Genomic DNA, 18,968 nt, shown 5'->3' on the forward strand with positions numbered 1-18,968 from the left:
AAAGCTTCAAAAGCCACATCCAGAAATGTTTTAAGAACTTTTTCAGAAGCTAGCTCACATCTGGGCAGAACCTGCCTGTGCCAGGTTAACTTGCCACAAGTTGTAACAGCCCTAATCACAAAAGAAAGCAAGCAAATGTTTCAGGCCAAGGACTGCTAAGACTGTATCACACCTTCCCCACAGACACTGAACTTCAGTTTAATGCATGGCCCTGGTGACTTTGCACTTGGAGCATCTGCACACACATTTACACACGAAGTAGAGAGAAGGAAGTGGAAATGAAGAGACGTTACATGTGATTCTGCAAGTATTCAGTAGGGAAAGTCTTCTCCGTTATGGAGGTGGATGTTGACATTTAAATTGGAAGCCTTAATAAAACAGACATCCTTTTCCTCTGTGACAATTTCATTGCCAAATCTTATTAACATCCTGGCTCTTGGTAAGGGTCACGCAAGCAGGAGCCATGGCTACAGTTGGTCAGATAATTGCACACCCACATTGCTAAATTAGTGTTTTCTTGTGCTGTGACACTATTATTGAACTGCACATGATGCTTTTCATCTGGTGAGATCTAAGGTTTTTCCAAAAGGAAGCAAATGGGATTGCCTCTTTACAGAGGAAGGTGGAAGCATCTACTAGACTCAGATTTTTCTGACAATGTAAGGCTCAAATCCTTTTGGAAAGTCTTGTATGCTAGTCCCTTTTGGAAAGGGACTACAGGGTGCAACTGAAAGGAGTATTTGTTCCACAGATGTATTTTTAATAAAACACATTGTGGATATAAATGGAGGAAACTTTTCAGATAAATTGCTGGCAAAAATGGGACTTTGCTATTAAAAACCCACCAGGAGATGGTCCTTCTCTGTCTCTAGGGCCCGTGAATGAACCAGTCCACAGCTGTGAAATGACACTGCCCATGCAGCAGAGAAGCCAAGTTACGTTCTACAGGCAGCAGAGCTTGGAAGGGCAGAGAGAACCGAGCAGCGACCTGCCTCAGATAGACAGGTACGTTCTTACCGTGTTCTGCAGACATTTTTCATACTTCAGTTATCTTCAGTTTACCATGAAGAAGATTATTGAAAATTTCAATCTCAATCATTTTATACAAATATTTTTCATCCTGGTTTTTGGTATCATTATGGGTTTCTTTGGCCTCTATTCTGCAAACAGTGCTAGGCTTGGTGCTTATAGTATCCTCACAATACTGTATGCTTGCAAAATTAATTTTCCCTGTGTGTACACAGACTTCCAGTCTATTTGCTCTATAAAGGATAAATGCTTATCCTACCCATGGACCTGGCTACCTTTTGAGAGGTTCTTTCCTTAGGTGTATTTGGTTTTAAGCTAAACTGCCCTTTTGAAGTCTAGAAAAATGTTTTCTTTATTCTCGCTTTGTTTGACATCGTCCTTCTGAGACAAAAAGGTAGAAGTTTAATGGCATTTTTTTCCCAGGAAATCTTCCATAAACACAGTATGCGTGTAGCAAAGGAATGCATGAAAAAGAATGATGTTATATCATACAGAGCTGAGTCACACAGAGTTGTGTGAGCAGGATTTGGGATGTTCTTAGCTTCTGCATGAAAATAGGAACACAGCTGTTCATAACAACTACAGGAGAAAAAAGTTCTGGAATTAGTTCTGGTATTTCTTGTAGCAGTGCAGGAAAGCACTACTGCTTATACTTATTTGAAGAAAGGGTATGTTGTGATCCCAGAAGCTGCTCTCCTTCCCTTCTGTTATTCAACATAGCTGTTTGGTATTGTATTTGATAACCTGTAATACGTAAGGGGCAGTCACCCAGAACAGCTGTTCCAGATGTGGAACTACTCTATGTGCACACACAACACAGGAGGGTGTCCACTGATGGGTAATAACCTCATCACAAGGTACCTGGATGTGAACAGTGTTGTAAACGCAGCTTCACAAGCCAAGTGAAGCATCTCGAGAGCCACCTTTGCTTTTGATTTTTAATTTTCAGCTAGGACCCACCCCCTGTGGTATTCCCCAAGTTTCCTGCTCAAGGAAGAGCCAACAGATTTGCATCTGCAACTTTCTCTCTTCTGACTGAATCCTACCAGGTCGGTAATTTCATAGTGAACTTTGTCAGGGGAAACGAGGATCTTCTCCCCTGACAGTGATGATTTCTTTTGTAGAAATCGTTACTGCACTGTGAGCATCTTCAAAGGATTTGCATCCATTGTTTAATGCCTCTCGTTAGGCTGGTGTTGGGAACACTATCTGTATCTGAGTGCAGCTGGAGGTGAGGCACAGCACAGCTTGCTTGAGGCTTCCCAGCAGGGTTCACAATTCAAGTCAAGCCTCCCACTCTTACTGGGGGCAGCGGGTTTCCCCCAGCAGAGGTGTGGAGAGGGCGTTTTGCACTGTAACTTCGCCGTGGGAGGCAGGAATCTGTCACAGCCCGGGTTCCCCTGTCCCATGGCCACAACCACCCCAGTTTCAGGAACTAGATACGCACATTCAGCCAGCCCGGGGGAATCTGCTCCCTTGGCGCTTTCTTCGCTCCGTTCCCCATCCCCGGAGCCAGGGGCAAGGCCGGCTTCTCGCCGGTCCCCGAGGCGCGCTGGGGGCTCCCCGCTCCTCCCGGCCTCGGCGAGGCAGCAGTCGCAGGAGCCGCCCGGCTGCGCTTCGTCTGCCCGCGACACGGGCTCCCCCACCGGGCCGAGCACCGGCCTCCGGGCCCGGCACCGCCCCGCCGGCCGGCCCCTTCCCCGGCCACCCGCCCCAGCCGTGGCCTGGGCTGCGCCGGGGCGCCGGGCTCAGGTAAGCGGAGCGGGTGGGAGCGAGGAAGGGCCCCCCGCCGAGGGGCCTCCCGGGCGCAGGAGCCTGATCCCTGTAGCACGCTTCGGAGAGCAGCTGCAGGGCTGGCGGGGACTGCCCGGCTCCATCCGCCCTGCGGAGCCGGCGATGGGGAGAGAGGGTGCCCGCCGAGCCGGGGCTGCCGGATCCGCTCCCTGCCCTCCGCTGCCGTTCTACCGGGCGGTATCGGTATGATCCACCCGTGCGTGTGCTCCAGGGGCGGCCCGTCTGCCCCCTCCTCACCTGGGTACCAACCCATGACAACTTCCTTAACCCGCAGGTGCACGTTTGGTGTTGTTGGTTTTATGGTTCTTGGCAGACTGGGAAGCTCCCTGTCAAATGCCTGGAGAGCCCAGGGGAATTGTGTAAGCTAGGCTGCAGAAAGTGCTGTTTGCTCAAAAAAGAGTGCTTTAAATGCAGGGTACGCCCTACCCACCACTGCAGCTCTGCCTGGCCCAGTGCAGGCAGGCTGGCTTCTTTTTGTAGACATCTGTCAGTCGATCATAGAATCATAGAATAGTTAGGGTTGGAAAGGACCTTAAGATCATCAAGTTCCAACCTCCCTGCCATGGGCAGGGACATCTCACACTAAACCATGGCACCCAAGGCTCTGTCCGACCTGGTCTTGAACACCATCAGGGATGGAGCATTCACAGCTTCCCTGGGCAACCCATTCCAGTGCCTCACCACCCTAACAGGAAAGAATTTCTTCCCTATATCCAATCTAACCTTCCCCTGTTTAAATTTGAACCCATTACCCCTTGTCCTATCACTACAGTCCCTAATGAAGAGTCCATCCCCAGCACCCCTATATTACTTTTGATACTACTGAGACAGGTTATTGTGTGTCAGTACCGTTGTAGGAAAAAAAGCAGATTTATGAAGGCATTAGTATGATCAAACTGCACCAGGTCCCTGGGTGAAAACCTTTCCTGGATTTCCAAGCAGCTGTGAAGACACCAGGATCAGTTTTAGGTCCATTTCCAAAAATATTCAACCACACAGCTCTTGTAACCAAAAACAATACTGAACACATGTGACATGTGCTTCAAGGTGTATCTGCTAAGAGCACAAGTGTTAAGCTTTTTGTGGACTTGGGAGTTCTTTCATTTCACTGCTAGTTATATGACTTCAGAAAAGTCACTGTGAACTCATTTGCTCAGTTCCTGCATCTGTGAAGTGTGATCACAGATTTGGGCTACTGGGAATTGAAGGTGGTTGGGGATTTACTCTATAGGAAACACTTGTGTGTGACTTTGACTGATGGGATTGTAGCTCTGAGATGATGGCTATACTTACTTCATCTTTCTGTGCACTAAAAAACCCTGGAAAGAAACCCCCAAGCCTTCATTTTAATACACTGTCAATTTTCATGTAGTGTTTGAGGGAAATTTTAAGTCTGTACAGTAATTTCCTGCTGGTACCTATTCAAACCCTCCTGTGACATTTAGTCACGCATGTCAGCTACAGGCTCAATAAAACAGGTCACTAGATTGCAGCACAGGTTTGGAGCTGCTGTTATATTCTCTCACATCAAAGTGGGCTTGTGTCTGCTTGTTTGAACACCAATTTTTTTTCCTTCCCTTTGACAGTAGTTTACTTCAGATGGCTGAGAAAACAAGCAGAGGCCCGCAGGATGGCCCTGGCTCGTCTCCTGATGAAAATGAATTTCCTTTTGGATACCCCACTAACATTTGTGAGGATGTGCCTGATCAGAAGTACCTGTGCAGCAACTGCAATAACGTTCTGAAGAAGGCCCTGCAGACGCTCTGTGGGCACAGGTACTGCTCAGCCTGCCTCTCCTGGATTGCACGGTAGGTCCTTGGGGCACTGCCATGGCTGAAAGCACTCCTGAGAGCTGCGTTGTGCTGGGCAGATGACTCTGTGGCTACCTGGCCCACAGTCATTTCACTGTCTGCAAGTACTACCTGCAGGGTACTCTCTACCTCATTCTTTCCAGTGTGGAAGTGTGGGGAAGACTGGATTTCTGGGCTTGCAGATGTCTGTAAGTGTGAGAGAATGATTCTGATTTAACCTTGAAGAACTCATACATGGCTGAGTTACTACTTCCATGGGACTTTACAGTCCTTTGATAAGTGATGTTATAGGACTTTCATAAACATTATCTTGGAGTTTTATTTGTAGTAACTCAGCTGGGTCAGTACATGTTAAGATGCTGCTGCCATTAGTGACGAAGGATGACAGCCAATGTTCAGGACAACCTAAAAAACCGGGAGCTGGGCGGGGATTTGCTTTGTTTGATCAGTTGCTTCTATCCTGCCTTTTCTTGCACAATTACGTTTTGATCCAAATGCTGTGGAAAAGGGTATGTCTGCCTGAAACTGTAGTACAATTCCATGAATTTGAGCTGACTTCAGCTTTGATGCATTGGAAAACAGCAGCTGTCAAGATTCAGTGACTGGCTATGTACGTGTAAGGGCTGTTACTGTGCTTCCTCAGGGATTTGTTAGTAAGCTGTTTGTGTTTTCCTATACATGCAGTCTTAGCTCTGGTCACAGTGTGGGGCACATGAAAAGCTGAGTCAATGCACTGGCCATGTTGTGATTTAAAGATCAATGTGTAGTAATGTAAAAATGTGTTGAAATTAATGTATTTGACCAACTTTTGTAAATGCATTACTGTAAATCTAGAACAAAGATCCTTAATGAAGTAGCATAACCCATAAATTCCAAAAACTGTCAGCAGAACAGAGCTAGAATTGTTCTATCTTCCCACTAGTCTTACAGCACCAATGGGATACTGCCTCAAAGGGTCTGATTAGTGCAGTTTGAAAGCAGTTGTGCTCTGTTCAGATGGATGCTTTTCTTATGAGCTTCTTGGTCTGTGTTAGTTCATTATTAGCTGGATGCTAAACAGCACTGGCAGTGCAATACATCTCTAGTAAAGTTGTATTTTTGCCTTTCCTTTATGAAACTCTGTGGTAAATATTTTGAGAGGAGATAGAAACCTTTTTAGCTGCAGTGGGATGTTAACTGTCTAGAACTCGAATCTGCACTGGTTTTATCATCCCTTTGTAATGTGAAGTCTATACATCTATCTGGGGAAAATGTGTTTTCTGTGTTTTAAAAGACTCTAGTTTTCATGTTACCTTTTCCACAAGGTGTTTTTGCGTAATTCATGAGATAAATAGGTTTGCATCTTTATTTATTTTTTCTGATCCAGGCTGCTCTTATTTTGCTGAAATACAGATAAGATTTGTGGGCCTAGTCGTGAGGAACAGAAAAGCAGGGTGGTTTTGACATCACAATATTGAACAAGGGCTATGGATTTTGAGTGGAGGTTACAATTTCCATGGCTTTCTTTGTGTCAGTGTCTATACAAAGACCTCCTAAACCACAGCACACCAACTGATTGTTACTGCATTCTTCTTTCTTTTTGCCAGAAACAATAAAAATGCAATTTGCCAGAAATGCAAAGAGGAAGATCCCAGCACTTTCAGTGAGGGAAGCCTGTTGGCAGAAGAAAGGGTAAGTTGTAGTTCACTAATTTATCATTAAACATTCTCTGGTCTACTCCGTAGTCATCGTTGGCCCACAGTTCAGGAGGGAATAACAGAAAATGTGATAGCAACTGATAGTTACACATTTTATTTTATGCTTTAGTCATTTGGATTTCCCAGGTTTTGATTTAAGAAAGTATAATGGCAGCCTTAGGACTTCCAAAGCCTGCCAGGTTCTGCAACATAAAATCCCACACACTTCCATAGGATTAATTTTTTATTGTCTCAAAGTAACCAGTGCTTTCCTACTTGAAATAATACGTCTTAGCTGTTACTTACTATCCTTAGTGGATTTTCCAATCTCACGATTCTCTGTACGCTTCAAACATTTTACCATACTCGTGGAGCATCCCTAAGGAGAGAAGAGTATCAGATAGCTGGCTGAATTACCTAAAAAGTATTTGACAGCCAGAGTATCTGGAGGAAATAGTGGGAAACACTGAGCTGAACATCATGATTGATCAAAACTGGGCACAGGCAAATGTTTCACCTGTGATTTCACTGTGCAGATCTCTTCTGCTATTGTGTGATTTTCCAGACAGACTGCTGCACTATTCCATATCCTGAACACAAATTGGGCCATAATACTCAGTCTCAGCTGATCTCCTTTCTGATTATGTGCAGGAATACGAAGAAGCACGCATTCTGTCTAAATGTTTTAGGGAAAAATGGAAGCAAACAGGCAGTGAGATGAAAGGTGAAGTTTAGGAAGGGGCTGCAGGAAATAATGAAGCTGGAGATAATAGCGAATAGCTCAGAAAAAATCCTCAATTCTGCAATAAATTTCCCAGTGACAAAATTAATGTATCATGTAACCAAAAACGGGTACAGTTAAACCCTTATGAACTTCTTGTTCTATGTTGACTCTCAGTTCTCTTATAACTCTAGGATTTCTCTGCTGTGGGATTCTCACAGGGTCTGCTGGGACTTTCTGCACAATCTGTGGGTGGGTGGTTGTAAATAGGGCCCCACTCTTGCAAGCTGATCTGCCTGATCAGATTCTTATGCCCGCCTGAGTGTCCAGACAAAGTCAATCACCACAAAGGCATGAGGATCCGCCTGTGTAGATCAACTTACATCAAGTTGTCTGAGTTTGTAAACAACATGAATAATAGCAGCTTTATTCTTTATTCCTGACAATCTCTGCTTTACCTTTGCTGTGGGTTTGTTTAATGCTTATTTCCCATGCTGTTTACGTGTTTATGTTTAAAATATGATACCTACACAAGGAAAAGAAAGGCTTTATCAGGATGTGTATTTGCCTGAGTTTATCTGACGATCTATTTCTGTAGTCTCTTCCGTCCCTTCATCTTACACTTTTGATTTATAATCCCTTAATATATATTTCTATGATTTATAATCCCTTCAACATTACTTCAAGTCTTATCATGGTGCTGTTCACCAGTATCACCTATTGAGCACCTACATTTGTCAGTGCAATCAGTTAGAGGAGTAGGGCATCACACCCTGGCTGCTGACATTCATGGGGCTGGCTTAGAGGCCAGTGCCCTGGTTTGAACTGGACATGAATCACTTTGTGGCTCTCCCTTCTCTGTCTGTGGTTAGAGCAGCTGTAGATCCTGGTTCAGCTGCAGAGGGCCGGCTTTAGCTGGAGAGAAAAAAAACACTGGATTTATCCTGGAAAGCTTTTGGTCAGATTGATCTGTTTGTTAACTTGTTCCTACCTGATGGTCCTGACCCCATGAGCAGTAGGCCAGAGTCTTGCCTTATCTAGAAGCCATAAGACCCACACTGTGCAGGTCAGAGTGCTAAGGAGAAATGCATATGGTAGTGGATTTTGGATGGGACATGGCAGGGGACCTCCACTTATGTGACAGGCAGGTCTGGGCAGGTATGTGTGCTGTGGCAGCCACCCATGGTCAACATCAGCAGCACCTGCACCAACATCTTCCTTTGAAACAGAGAAATTGAAAAAGGGGAGATGTGCAACTACAATACATCAAATCAGATATGTTTCTGTTTCCTTCTGTTTGACCCAGAGCACTTTTATGTCCCCAAGAGTCATCTCAGTTACTGTATGAAGGTCTGACTCAGGTCTCTAAAGGAGTTCTGTGCAGAGTTGGGTTCCCAGAGGTTTGAGTGAATATTTCAGAGCAGTCACCTGTGCAGATGAAAGAAGAGATGAGGATTTCCTTCCTTGGTTTCCACCTGAGTAGTGTCCATAATGATTTAACAACCACAAGTGTGAACCAAGAAGCACAGGGAATGCACGTAGCAGTAAGAGACATGTGCGCTGCTGGGACTGTCCCCGTAGTTAAATGTATTTTAAATTATCTATTTTGTAATGTCAGGAAATTCCTGGAGTTTTTCTCTTATGACACAAGGGGAAAAGCCACCATGTGCCTGGTAACTTGAATTGCTTTACTTTGATTTTGCTCATCACTTAGACTAGACTATTTCAGAGGCTGGGGCTGGCCTGCTTTCACTAATTGTACATGGATTATTAGCTTACTGCAGCTACTCTTCCATGTATGCAAGTGAAGCCGTACATGGCTGTGTACAACCTACATGATTATTTTGTAACTCCTTGTTTGTAGTTTTTGTGCAAAGTTCTGGACTTCATTTGCAGGTTGAGATTAGGAATGAGTTTCTGTGAGACCCCGCCTATAGAAATGTATCTTCTCACCACTCGTAGCATTGGCTACGCTTCTTTTTTGTGATTTAATAATAGATGTAGGAAACATCATGTTACATGTGTACAAAGGTGTTGTATCTAGGTGAAAACAAACTCCGACCAACCAGGAATGTTGAAGCTGATGATTTTATTTATTTGTTTTAGCTCACTTGGTGGAATTTCAGTCACTTGACTGAAATGAGGCATCATTTGTAAATCCTTTCCTCCCTCTATTTGCAAAGGTTCCCTCTGCCCAGTTCTTGCCTTCTCTGTGTTGGGAAATCTGCGGTCCCCTGTTGTATACTTACCAAGAGAGCATCTAAAACCATGCCATTCACTTTAGCAGTGCTTGTTCTTGTGTCAGTGTGCCTATTTTGGCTGTGCAATTTGTACTGTTTGAAGTGTGTCGTGTTTCATAATTTACATAAGAATTGTACATTTTTTCATGGTTAACATAGCAAAAACAATCTACGTAGTGCAAAAAAACCCCACTCACATATGGTTTACATTTCTTTAGTGCATAGTGCCATAGTAAATAGAAACAGCCATGGCCTGAGCAGTGTATTCTCACTGCAGAACAGTCTCGAGTCTTCTGTGCAGCACGTTTAGGAGGTGTTAATGACCCCGATAATGAAATGCATTCATTAAGAGTGGCACATGGCAGCACCCTACAGTTAGGGTCCTGTCAGCACATTCATTGCATGTGATATATTTCAGGCTTCTATGAAAAGGAACTTAAAATAATGGCTGTAGTTGGCTAGGGATATTTTCAGTAAATTTATATTACATCAAACAGTTTAATTTTGAACTGTAAGAAAGAAATTTTTTAACAATTATTTGGGCTTCTGCTGCACTAAGATGGACTTGCTGGGTTAGAGAGCCTTATGGCAATATAGCAAATGTAAAAGAAATAAGGGATTGATCAAGATCCAAGATTTTGACACAGTCACCTCATTCCTATGCCAGAAATGCATTCTGGAGCACCTTCTGACCAATGCTTTTTTCCTTACTGTGTTTCCTTTCCAGGCATTTGGTGATGCTGCTATTAATAAAGAGATTTCTGAACTGAGAGTACACTGTGTGACCCTGGGATGCAGCTGGTCTGGTATCATGAAAAACTTCGAAGTACGTTTAAAGGCAGTATATTTAAATGCACTCTGACTTGAATGGGGACAGGGAGACAATGAAACCAGGTTCTTAGCAAACACATATCAATGCAACATCAGTAGAATCAACCAAGCACCAGGATTTATACCAACAGAGTACCTAAAAATGTGCCATTAACTTTAGTAGGGCTTAGATCAAATTGAGAGCAGGCTGATGTGAAATGCCCCACGTAATATGGGTATGGGAACAGAGGGTCTTTCTGCATTTGTAACAGGTAGTCTGCTATGTACCTCACATAACTCTGTATCTGAGAAGCATCTGAGGTGCTGCTGCCTTTTCTTTGCTAATTATGCACAAATTTTCTACATGAGTGTATTCATCGTTAAGGAAAAATCTACCCACTTAGCTTAGCTTCATAGTTCTGAGAACTGGAGCCCCTCTCAGAATGAATACATGGCAAAATTGATTTGAGAGTTGGGTGTGTGATTGAAATTGGCACTTCTGAGCCAGGTCTGTAGGGGACAGCCATCTCCCTGTAAAGACAAAATCAGTTGTGACACAGTGCCTTCAGAAGGTCCAGTAACAGAGGTCAGAGTAAATAGTTCTTATTGAAAGACTGTGTAGATCTATTGGATATAGTTATGAAAGAAGTAACGTTGATATTTTTCCTTGTTGAGACAAGATAATGCAAATAGTGTAAAGGAAATGTTTTAAGAGTTATTTTGAGTGTAGTTATATACAACAATAACAGTTGTTGCATAGAAGGTGTCAGACGCTATGCAGAGATGTCAGCAGACTACACCCATTCTGTCAGCTAGAGCATGATGGTCTCAGTGGTCAAAAACACCTCTCAAAACCCCTCCAAAACCACCTTAGAAAAAACCCAGGCTAAAAGTTAGGGATCTTCTATTACAATTAAAAATCTGGGACCACGGTCGTGTTATTTTCAAACACAATCATTGGAGAAAGACAGTTCAGGGGAAACCTCATATTTGAGATCAGCAAAAGTTGTTGGTTGTTAGTTGGTTTGGGGTTTTTTTAACTTAAGAATTAACAAGAAAGCCCCAGTAAAATAGGTGATTTTTTCACCAGCAATCTCAGTAACATCATGGAGTGGGACTTTACCCAAGCTTAGAAGAAACACAAAGCAAAGATCTAGGCTGGCAGAATGGAGACTATTTAAAGGTGAATGCATATCTGCAGTTTACATTTTGGTTTATGACTTTTTATTTCCAGGAGCATCAGAGCTTATGTGAATATGCTTTAATCCCTTGTCACACTGGTTGTGGACTCATGGTGATGAGAAAGAAACTTGCAGATCATTTGGAAAACGGATGTGTTAATAACGTGACAACGTGTCAGAGGTGTAAGAAGAGCTTATCCAGTAGCGAATACCAAGTAAGACCATTTCTCTGTTTCAAATGAGGGCTTTGTATTAATGACTTAAGTAATCTATCATGACATTTTTCATCCTGTGCTACTGCACTTGGAGAATATTTAGTTTTCCCGAGTTTGCTAATTTTTCCATGCATGTGCTGGAGGGAAAAATGAGCTGTATTTGGTAGTCTGCTTGTGACGTTACAAGAGAGATGGAAATATCTGTGTGCTCATCCGGAGCTTGGCAGCCCATGTTTTAACTCCTGTCTTGAAGCATGTGTTCCACTACGAGGTAGGTAAGAATCAGAAGAACACAAGTGATGGGAAGCAATCTTGAAAGTGGCTGGAGTTTTATTTGAACTAAAACTGCCCACAGATTTGTAAGGCAGGCTTTTGTCAGTATTTCTATGAGATATGGTGAAGTGTAACTCACCGTATGAGCAGCAGTGTCCATTACAGATCAGGAAGAGCACACTCTGGATCTGCTGCAAATTGCTCAGTGACTGTTTAAACATATTTAGCTTCTATTTTTCATGTTTAAGTTGTGTTTTCCACTGTTGTCACAGGGACCTGCAAGATGAATTTGCATATATCCTGTATGTATGCAGCCTGAAGTTAATAGTAGTGGGTAGTTTTGCATGTCATCCCTGTCACCAATTTATGCCTTTTCAAATACTGAGCTGTGAGATTTACTCAACATGGAGGTAACAGTCCTTCTGGGATAGGAATGAAGCACTCTTGCTAAAACATACTTCTTGGGAAGCTTTTGCATGTCTTCTTCATAGCTTATTAACCCTTACAGAAAGAAGAATATGGGGATCCCAGCACATTTTACCAGTGCTAAATCCAGTGTATGTTTCAGAGAGACAGTAAATACCAGAAGGTGGCAACCCTTAATCCCTTACTTCTGTGAGTGCCGTAGCAGGCTGGAGAAGGAAACCTGAGCTGCCTGATATTCCCTGAGCACCCTGTCTTTTCAGAGGTCTGTGATGCCGCAGATCCACCTCAGAGGGCTTCATTTTCCTGCTATGAAGAGCTGTTTTCCTCCCACTCATTCAGTTAGCTAACATCTAATTAAGTTTTTGGCTGGGAAACCTTGGCAACCAAGGATTGGCCTCGAGATGTTGATTTTTCTCTGCCTCCCTTAGTATTTGTGAAGCTGGAATTTTGCTGGTTACATGATCTGCTTTATTGAATTTGTAGTTACGTGACATAAGAATGTTGATTATTTGCGTGTATTCTCTGTATCCACAATCTTCTGGGAGCACACAGTAAGTTTTGGGCACTGCTCTCCCTCTCTCCATCTTCACCAATCAGTTATTGATCTTGTGATTTCTGTATTTCCATATTCTAAAGGAATGTCTCACCAGCCCCTTTCCCCCTCAAGGAATCAGTGATCTGAAGGAATCAAATAGTAGAAAGGAAGAAAATAAAGGCTTACTTTGTGCAACACTAAGACAGAGTATTAAAAATGAGTTAGAGAGTGACAAAAAACCTGTGACTGCATTTCTGAAGATCGAAAGAGAAACCTCAGCGCTCTTTGCAGGCGAGACTTGAAGGCTGTTGGAATGGCTTTATCAAAAACGTGTGAACTGCTATAGGAAATGTACTGGTGTGCAAAGCCATTTATAAAGATTAAAGACAGCCCCACCTGAACACTATGAATTGAAAGCTGACAGCTGCTGTGTTCAATACACATATTACACTTGTGTGAACCGATGGCAGGAGGATTATTTTACCCTTCTTGGAGCCAGAAATGGCAGGAAGTCTCATATTAGAGGTAATGCATTTTGCATTAGCACATCGTGATGGAAAATTTGGATTCCAGCCTTCAAGATGGTAAAAAGCAGGATGCAGGAAGGGTCTGCACATTAAACAAACTGGAAGTCAATGCAGTAAGAGTTTATGTTTGGGCTTCCTGTATATTTGCTTTTTGTTCTGTAATCCACGTACATGTCATCGCATATATATGTACGTGTGTGTGTGTGCATATAACTACTGGGCAGGACTTGTACATTGCCAGCCTTGTATCAAATTCCCCAGAGTGACCTTGCAAAGCATCTGTAAGTAGTTTCCAAGAGCTCTGGGCCCCATAAGCAAAAGATCACACTGTGTACTTCCATTTAACAGGTATTGCATCTGGAGACCTGTCACTGAGCACGCCTGTGGGGCTGAGAAGAAAATTAATCAGCTTAGAGGCTTAGCTTGAGAAACCTCTGAGCCTGCACTTCGTTATGCAGGGGACAGCAGCACCCGCTCTAAGATGTGCTTTAGTCCCAGATTTCTGAACATTGCTTCCTCTAAAAAAGAAGCCAGAGAACTCTGCAACTATGGCACAGTGAGGCCCCAGGCAGGCACTCTCTGGACAGGGATTTTGCACCTTGTGGTGTGGAGCTCACAGTGCTCCTGGGGAAGTTATCCTTCCTTTCTTTCCTCTTCCTTAAGCCCACATCTTCCAGGAAGAAAGCAAGAAACTTACTGTAAGCTTTTTCTTCCATAACACAAAGTTCCTGTAGAAAAACCTCCCAAATCCCCAAGTTTCTGTAAAACAGGAATAGCATTCCAAAGCACAAGCTTTGTTTCAGAGACTCCTAAGTAAAGATGCTCAGTGATTTTAATAATACACTGAATTCTTTTCTTCTTGTTTTCATGACAGGAACATTCATGTGAAGGCAGTTTATGTAAGGAACAAAACCATGTGCAAACAGAAACACCATCAAGAGAAAAGGTAGGTAAAAGATGAGTGAATTTTCAAAGCTGGTTGGGTGCTGTAAGCTGCGGTAATGCCTTGACTTGATTTAACTTGATTTATAGCTGCTGGGATTGCGGCCTAGTTGTTTGTAAGTAAATAAAAGAATCCCTTTAAACTGGTATTTGATTGTTTGCTTTGCTTCTCTTGTTTCTTTCAACAGAACTGCTCTACACCTTCAGTCAACAAGGATGGCTGTCGCTTTTCTGAGGTCGGCTGTTTATTTAGGGTGAGTGACACGGCTGCCTTCAGAAAGGTCTCCAGTGGTGCACAACAGCACTGTGCCTTTGGTCTGACCAGCTTTTGTGTTCTGGGTAGTAGATATATAAATTGATTTAAATAGATCTTTAAGAAAAGAGGGGAAAGTCTACCCACTTTTAGTAGAACAGCAGAGGAGAGACTGGAACTGCCATGTTTACATGGTTCAGCCAGTGACACTGTGCATTCAATTCAGCTAAAGATAGATGTTTATTACAATTCTGCTGGTTTATCATATACGTTTTGGATATTTCTTCCAGGGTAACATCTCCCAAAACAGTGAAGAATCTTTGCATTTTTGTTGGCATCTGTTGCCTTGTCCCATCTTTTGTGGTCGGTATATGTATTAAATACTGGTTTATTTAGAATCTTGCTGGGACTCTGCCTGGAATCCTCTTTAATCCAGAAATTGTAGGTAATTGTTTTCTTTTTATGTAGCTTGTGTACACACGTGAACACGTAGCCTAAGTGAGAGGTCTCCTCTCACCACATCTCCTCCGAGAATTGACTGAAATGTAGCTGGACCTGTACCTTGCAGTTCTTCCATCTCTGTCTCTCCCAAGAAATTGAAGTGGACATTGATTGGTTTGGCTGTAGGCCAGTTACGGTGGTTGTACAGAGTGTACTGACAGTGTCGTCTTCTCACAGGGAAGCAAAGAGAAGGTAAAGAATCATGAGAGAACTGCAGTTGGAGCCCACATGCTGCTTCTGCTGCAGCACATAAAGCAACTGAAGGCAAGCTTGTGCACTGCTGCCAAAGCTGCAAATGGTTTCATCCCACAGACAGAGCTTAGTGTGAATAGTGCAGGAAAAAGCATTCCTGATCTGCAGATCCTAGCAGGGATGGAAATCCGTGGGGATCTGGAAGAAGATTGTTTTCCTGAATCTTCCGTTTCTGAAGAGGAATCTGCTCTGCAGCAACTTGTGAAGGAGAAAGTGATTTCTGAGCTAGAAAATAAGCTACAAGTGTTTGAGAATATTGTGGCAGTGCTCAATAAAGAGGTGGAGATCTCTAGCTTGGAAATCGTGGCCTTTCGGAGACAGAGTGAACTTGATCAAAATATAATACGAAGTCTTGAACTGAAGGTAAATAGTTATGATAAGCGTTGTTTGTGTGCTTGTTCTATAGATAACAAGTATTTACACGTATCAGTGAGAGGTGGTGTAGAGATCAGGACAGGGATGAACACAGGAATTTGAGCTGTGAAGTGTTAAGGTCTGAACACATCTACAGGATCCTTTTGGAGCTTTGGATATGTTTTCAAATGGAGATCTCTAATATTTGTTATCCAGACCTATGTTTAGGTACCTAGATACTCCTGAGAGTTTTGAACATTCAGAGTTTGCTGTGATCAGATTGTGATCAAGCAAGACAGTTGCTTGATGCTCTTAAGGCTGGGGGGGGGGGGGAACCAACCAACCATCTGTCCAGTTTGCTTTCATTTTGACACATAACTGTTGCTTAAAAGGAAATCAGAGGAGACCCTTCAGGACATGAGGGCTCCAGAAAGATTCTGCTACTTCTGCAGCACAGCAACCTAGAGAGGAGAACTGACTGCAGACTGATTTGTTTCTTCTAGATTGCAGAGTTGCACCGGTGCCTGACGCAGAAGGACGTAGGCCTGAGCAGCCTTCATAAGAGTCTTCTGTTCTCTGAGCAAGCTTCCTATGATGGGGTCTTTCTGTGGAAAATAACAGATGTTGGCAGGAAGTTACAAGACTCTGTGACTGGAAGAACAGTCAGTTTATATTCACCAGGTAAAACACATGGTGTGTATGTGTGTTAGCAAAAACCAGTCCTTTAGAAAACCTACTTCTTTCTCTAGAATGGTGCTTCTTTCCGCTCCTGTGGACAGGAAGTTCTTTAAGTCCTTCAACTAAGATGCTGTCTATGCAAAGACCTCATGCTTTCGTGCCTGTAGTTCAGGGCAGTTGCAATGTGCTCTTCCAGAGTGTTGGGTTCTGTTCCGGGCTTTCACACTGCAATTTGCCCACCCTGCAGCCTCTTGCAGTGACATCTGCTGGATCCCTCTCGTGTAAGCCACAGCCTGGTGCCTCATGGTACCCAGTGGCTTTCTGCTGCAGTTCTCTCCCATGTGAGAAGTAATTTGATTAGATAAAATATGCTTGTAGTGGCTAATAACAGGTAATTTTCACTGAGTCACTAAAAGCACTCCAGCCACTGGATTTTCATTGCTTATAATCTCCAGGGTATACTGATTTGTCTGTTCTCATCTCTGTGATAGCAAAACACGTCATAGACCATCTTTTCCCATATGCCAGAACAGTCGTTATGTCCTTTTCTTTCCCTAAAGGACACTTTACTAATGAAGGGTTCTGATTTTCAGCTTTCTACACTGCAAAATATGGCTACAAGGTCTGTCTGAGGGTGTATCTGAATGGGGACGGGACAGGAAAAGGAACCCACATGTCCCTGTTCTTTGTTGTCATGAAAGGAGACTACGATGCTTTGCTCCCATGGCCTTTCAGGAACAAGGTAAGAAGGGCAACCTTTTATATCACACTAACTGAATGTAATGACTGTAACTAAAGCTGGGGTTTGTTGAAGTTGTCAGGAGAGAGATGAAAAAGGTCTCTGGACTGTGCAGTTCTCTACCAAGAAATAATTCCTTAATTTAATTTAATTTAATTTTATAGGTGGCAGAGTTTTATATCCTTCACCTGGGAACTGTTACAGTTTCCCCTGTTGAGAGTAACTGACCTTGCAGGTTGTGAACCGTTCATTACCATTTGTATTTAATTATCGATAGAGCATCCAGCTGCTTTTGCAGCATGTTTGCACTTCTGCCTCTGCTGTTTTCCAGTTTATTTTTCAGTTCAATAACTCATCATTTCCACATTCTGTTTTTCAGGTTACATTTATGTTGCTTGACCAAAACAACAGGGAACATGTTATTGATGCATTTCGCCCAGACTTGACTTCTGCTTCATTTCAGAGACCGGTGAATGATATGAATATTGCAAGTGGCTGTCCCATGTTTCTCCCTTTGTTCAAATTACAGTCACCTAAATACGCCTATGTGAAGGAAGACACACTTTTCCTTAAATGCATTGTAGAAACAAATTATTAAATCTTGAAAAATGGGTGGCTGGTAATAAAACACCCACTGAATTTCATTAGTTTACAAGGAAACCAAAACATCAGCTTGAGACCTTGTATTAGTTGTTGTGTGCACACAAAATCCAGAGAGCCCAAGCCTGAATCCCTGAATCCATTCATGTCAGCTGAACATCTGCCTGCTAGAGTTAGCTACAGCTGAGCATGCCCAGCACTTTGCCCATGGATATTGGAAATGAGAACTGTGATTATTTCATCAGAACAGCCAATACTCCTGGTGTAGATGTCAGTTAGTCACACACACCCCTGCACATGCACTTGTGGAAAGAAGCACTATTCTTTCTCACACCTGGCCCAGATGTGGGTGTCATTCTGCTGGTAGTGGGCAGGGAGAGCAGCCAGAGCTCCCTTCTGGCACTGTGGGGTTAGGAGGTTTCGGAAGCTGAGCTTTCCCCATCCTCCCCTGGCTGCGCAGCAACATTCCCAGGAGGCATGGTGCTGGCTGGCAGCCCTGGTGTGGGCTTCTGCCTGTTCCTCCACCAGGGACATGGGCAGATTCCTTCCCCTGAGGCACTGATTGGGTGTCTCTGTGCTTATTGGTGACCTTGAAAGCAGTGACTTGTGGTTAGCATTTGTAACTGGAGTTGATACCAGATGATTTATGTCTTGCTATTTATTTTAGATCTATATTTATGTGCTCTGTAAAGAGATGTCCTATTGCATCAGCAATCGGTGACCACATTGCACTGTGCCTTGGGGAAATCACCTCTTGTATTTCCAAAGGAGTTGTTTGACTTTCCCATTTCAGATTTTGAGCTCTGAGGGCTGGTAACCCCAGGGAAGTTGAGAGCCAGTCCAGGCAGTGTAAGGACCCCTCAGTAGCTCCATTTTCAAGTGTTCAGTCACTTCCCGAACCTTCAAGGCAAGTGACTTAATAGAAAATACTGATTTTATTTTTTACTGCTTTATTATTTTTATGTCTAATTCTTATCACACGCTAAAATAGAACTAACTCTTAGACATGGTTTTGTCTTTTATTGTTATCTTAAAATAGAAATAAGGAATGAATAATTTCACTTGTTTTTTAATGAGCGAATTAAACTTGGAAATCATGCTTGGACTGCATCAAAAGGAGTGTGTCTGACTGGTCAAGAGAGGGGATTCTCTCCCTCCACTGGTAAGACCCTCCTGCAGTCCTGCATCCAGTTCTGGAACCAGGCTGAGAGAGCTGGGCTGGGTCAGCCTGGAGAAGAGAAGGCTCCTGAAGGGGAGACCTGAGAGCAGCTCCAGTCCCTGAAGGGGCTCCAGGAAACCTGGAGAGGGGCTTTGGACAAGGGCCTGTAGGGACAGGACAAAGGGAATGGCTTTAACCTGCCCAAGGGGAGACTGAGATGAGCTCTTAGGCAGAAGCTCTTCCCTGGGAGGG

At 43.3% G+C, this 18,968-nt stretch overlaps 1 protein-coding gene across 2 annotated transcripts; it reads left to right on the forward strand.

Annotated features, from left to right (window-relative positions):
* The first annotated feature begins 870 nt into the window (after positions 1-870).
* Positions 871-18,580, forward strand: TRAF1 (TNF receptor associated factor 1). Of its 2 annotated transcripts, XM_057409081.1 has the most exons (12): positions 871-1,005; positions 1,979-2,078; positions 4,410-4,631; positions 6,221-6,305; positions 9,999-10,097; positions 11,316-11,477; positions 14,113-14,184; positions 14,369-14,434; positions 15,112-15,549; positions 16,044-16,221; positions 16,812-16,960; positions 17,337-18,580. In XM_057409081.1, the coding sequence occupies exons 3-12, from the start codon at positions 4,423-4,425 to the stop codon at positions 17,553-17,555; spliced, it is 1,677 nt and encodes a 558-aa protein (XP_057265064.1). In that variant the 5' UTR covers positions 871-1,005; positions 1,979-2,078; positions 4,410-4,422; the 3' UTR covers positions 17,556-18,580. The 2 variants fall into 2 exon arrangements, with proteins under 2 accessions (XP_057265064.1, XP_057265065.1); XM_057409082.1 differs by lacking the exon at positions 871-1,005 and having other exon boundaries at positions 1,704-2,078.
* Positions 18,581-18,968: the final 388 nt, after the last annotated feature.

This window comes from Pezoporus wallicus, unplaced genomic scaffold (assembly GCF_028554395.1).
Source record: "Pezoporus wallicus isolate ANWC-B61680 ecotype Strahan unplaced genomic scaffold, APGP_CSIRO_Pwel_v1 contig_8341, whole genome shotgun sequence".
In the NCBI taxonomy this organism is placed as follows: Eukaryota; Metazoa; Chordata; class Aves; order Psittaciformes; family Psittacidae; genus Pezoporus; species Pezoporus wallicus.

Bases quoted from the DNA above. Each gene is read 5' to 3' on its own strand.
- TRAF1 (XM_057409081.1), top strand. From the start codon at position 4,423: ATGGCTGAGAAAACAAGCAGAGGCCCGCAGGATGGCCCTGGCTCGTCT. The intron at 4,632-6,220 runs GTAGGTCCTTGG...TCTTTTTGCCAG, and splicing joins TGCCTCTCCTGGATTGCACG to AAACAATAAAAATGCAATTT. The intron at 14,435-15,111 runs GTGAGTGACACG...GTCTTCTCACAG, and splicing joins AGGTCGGCTGTTTATTTAGG to GGAAGCAAAGAGAAGGTAAA.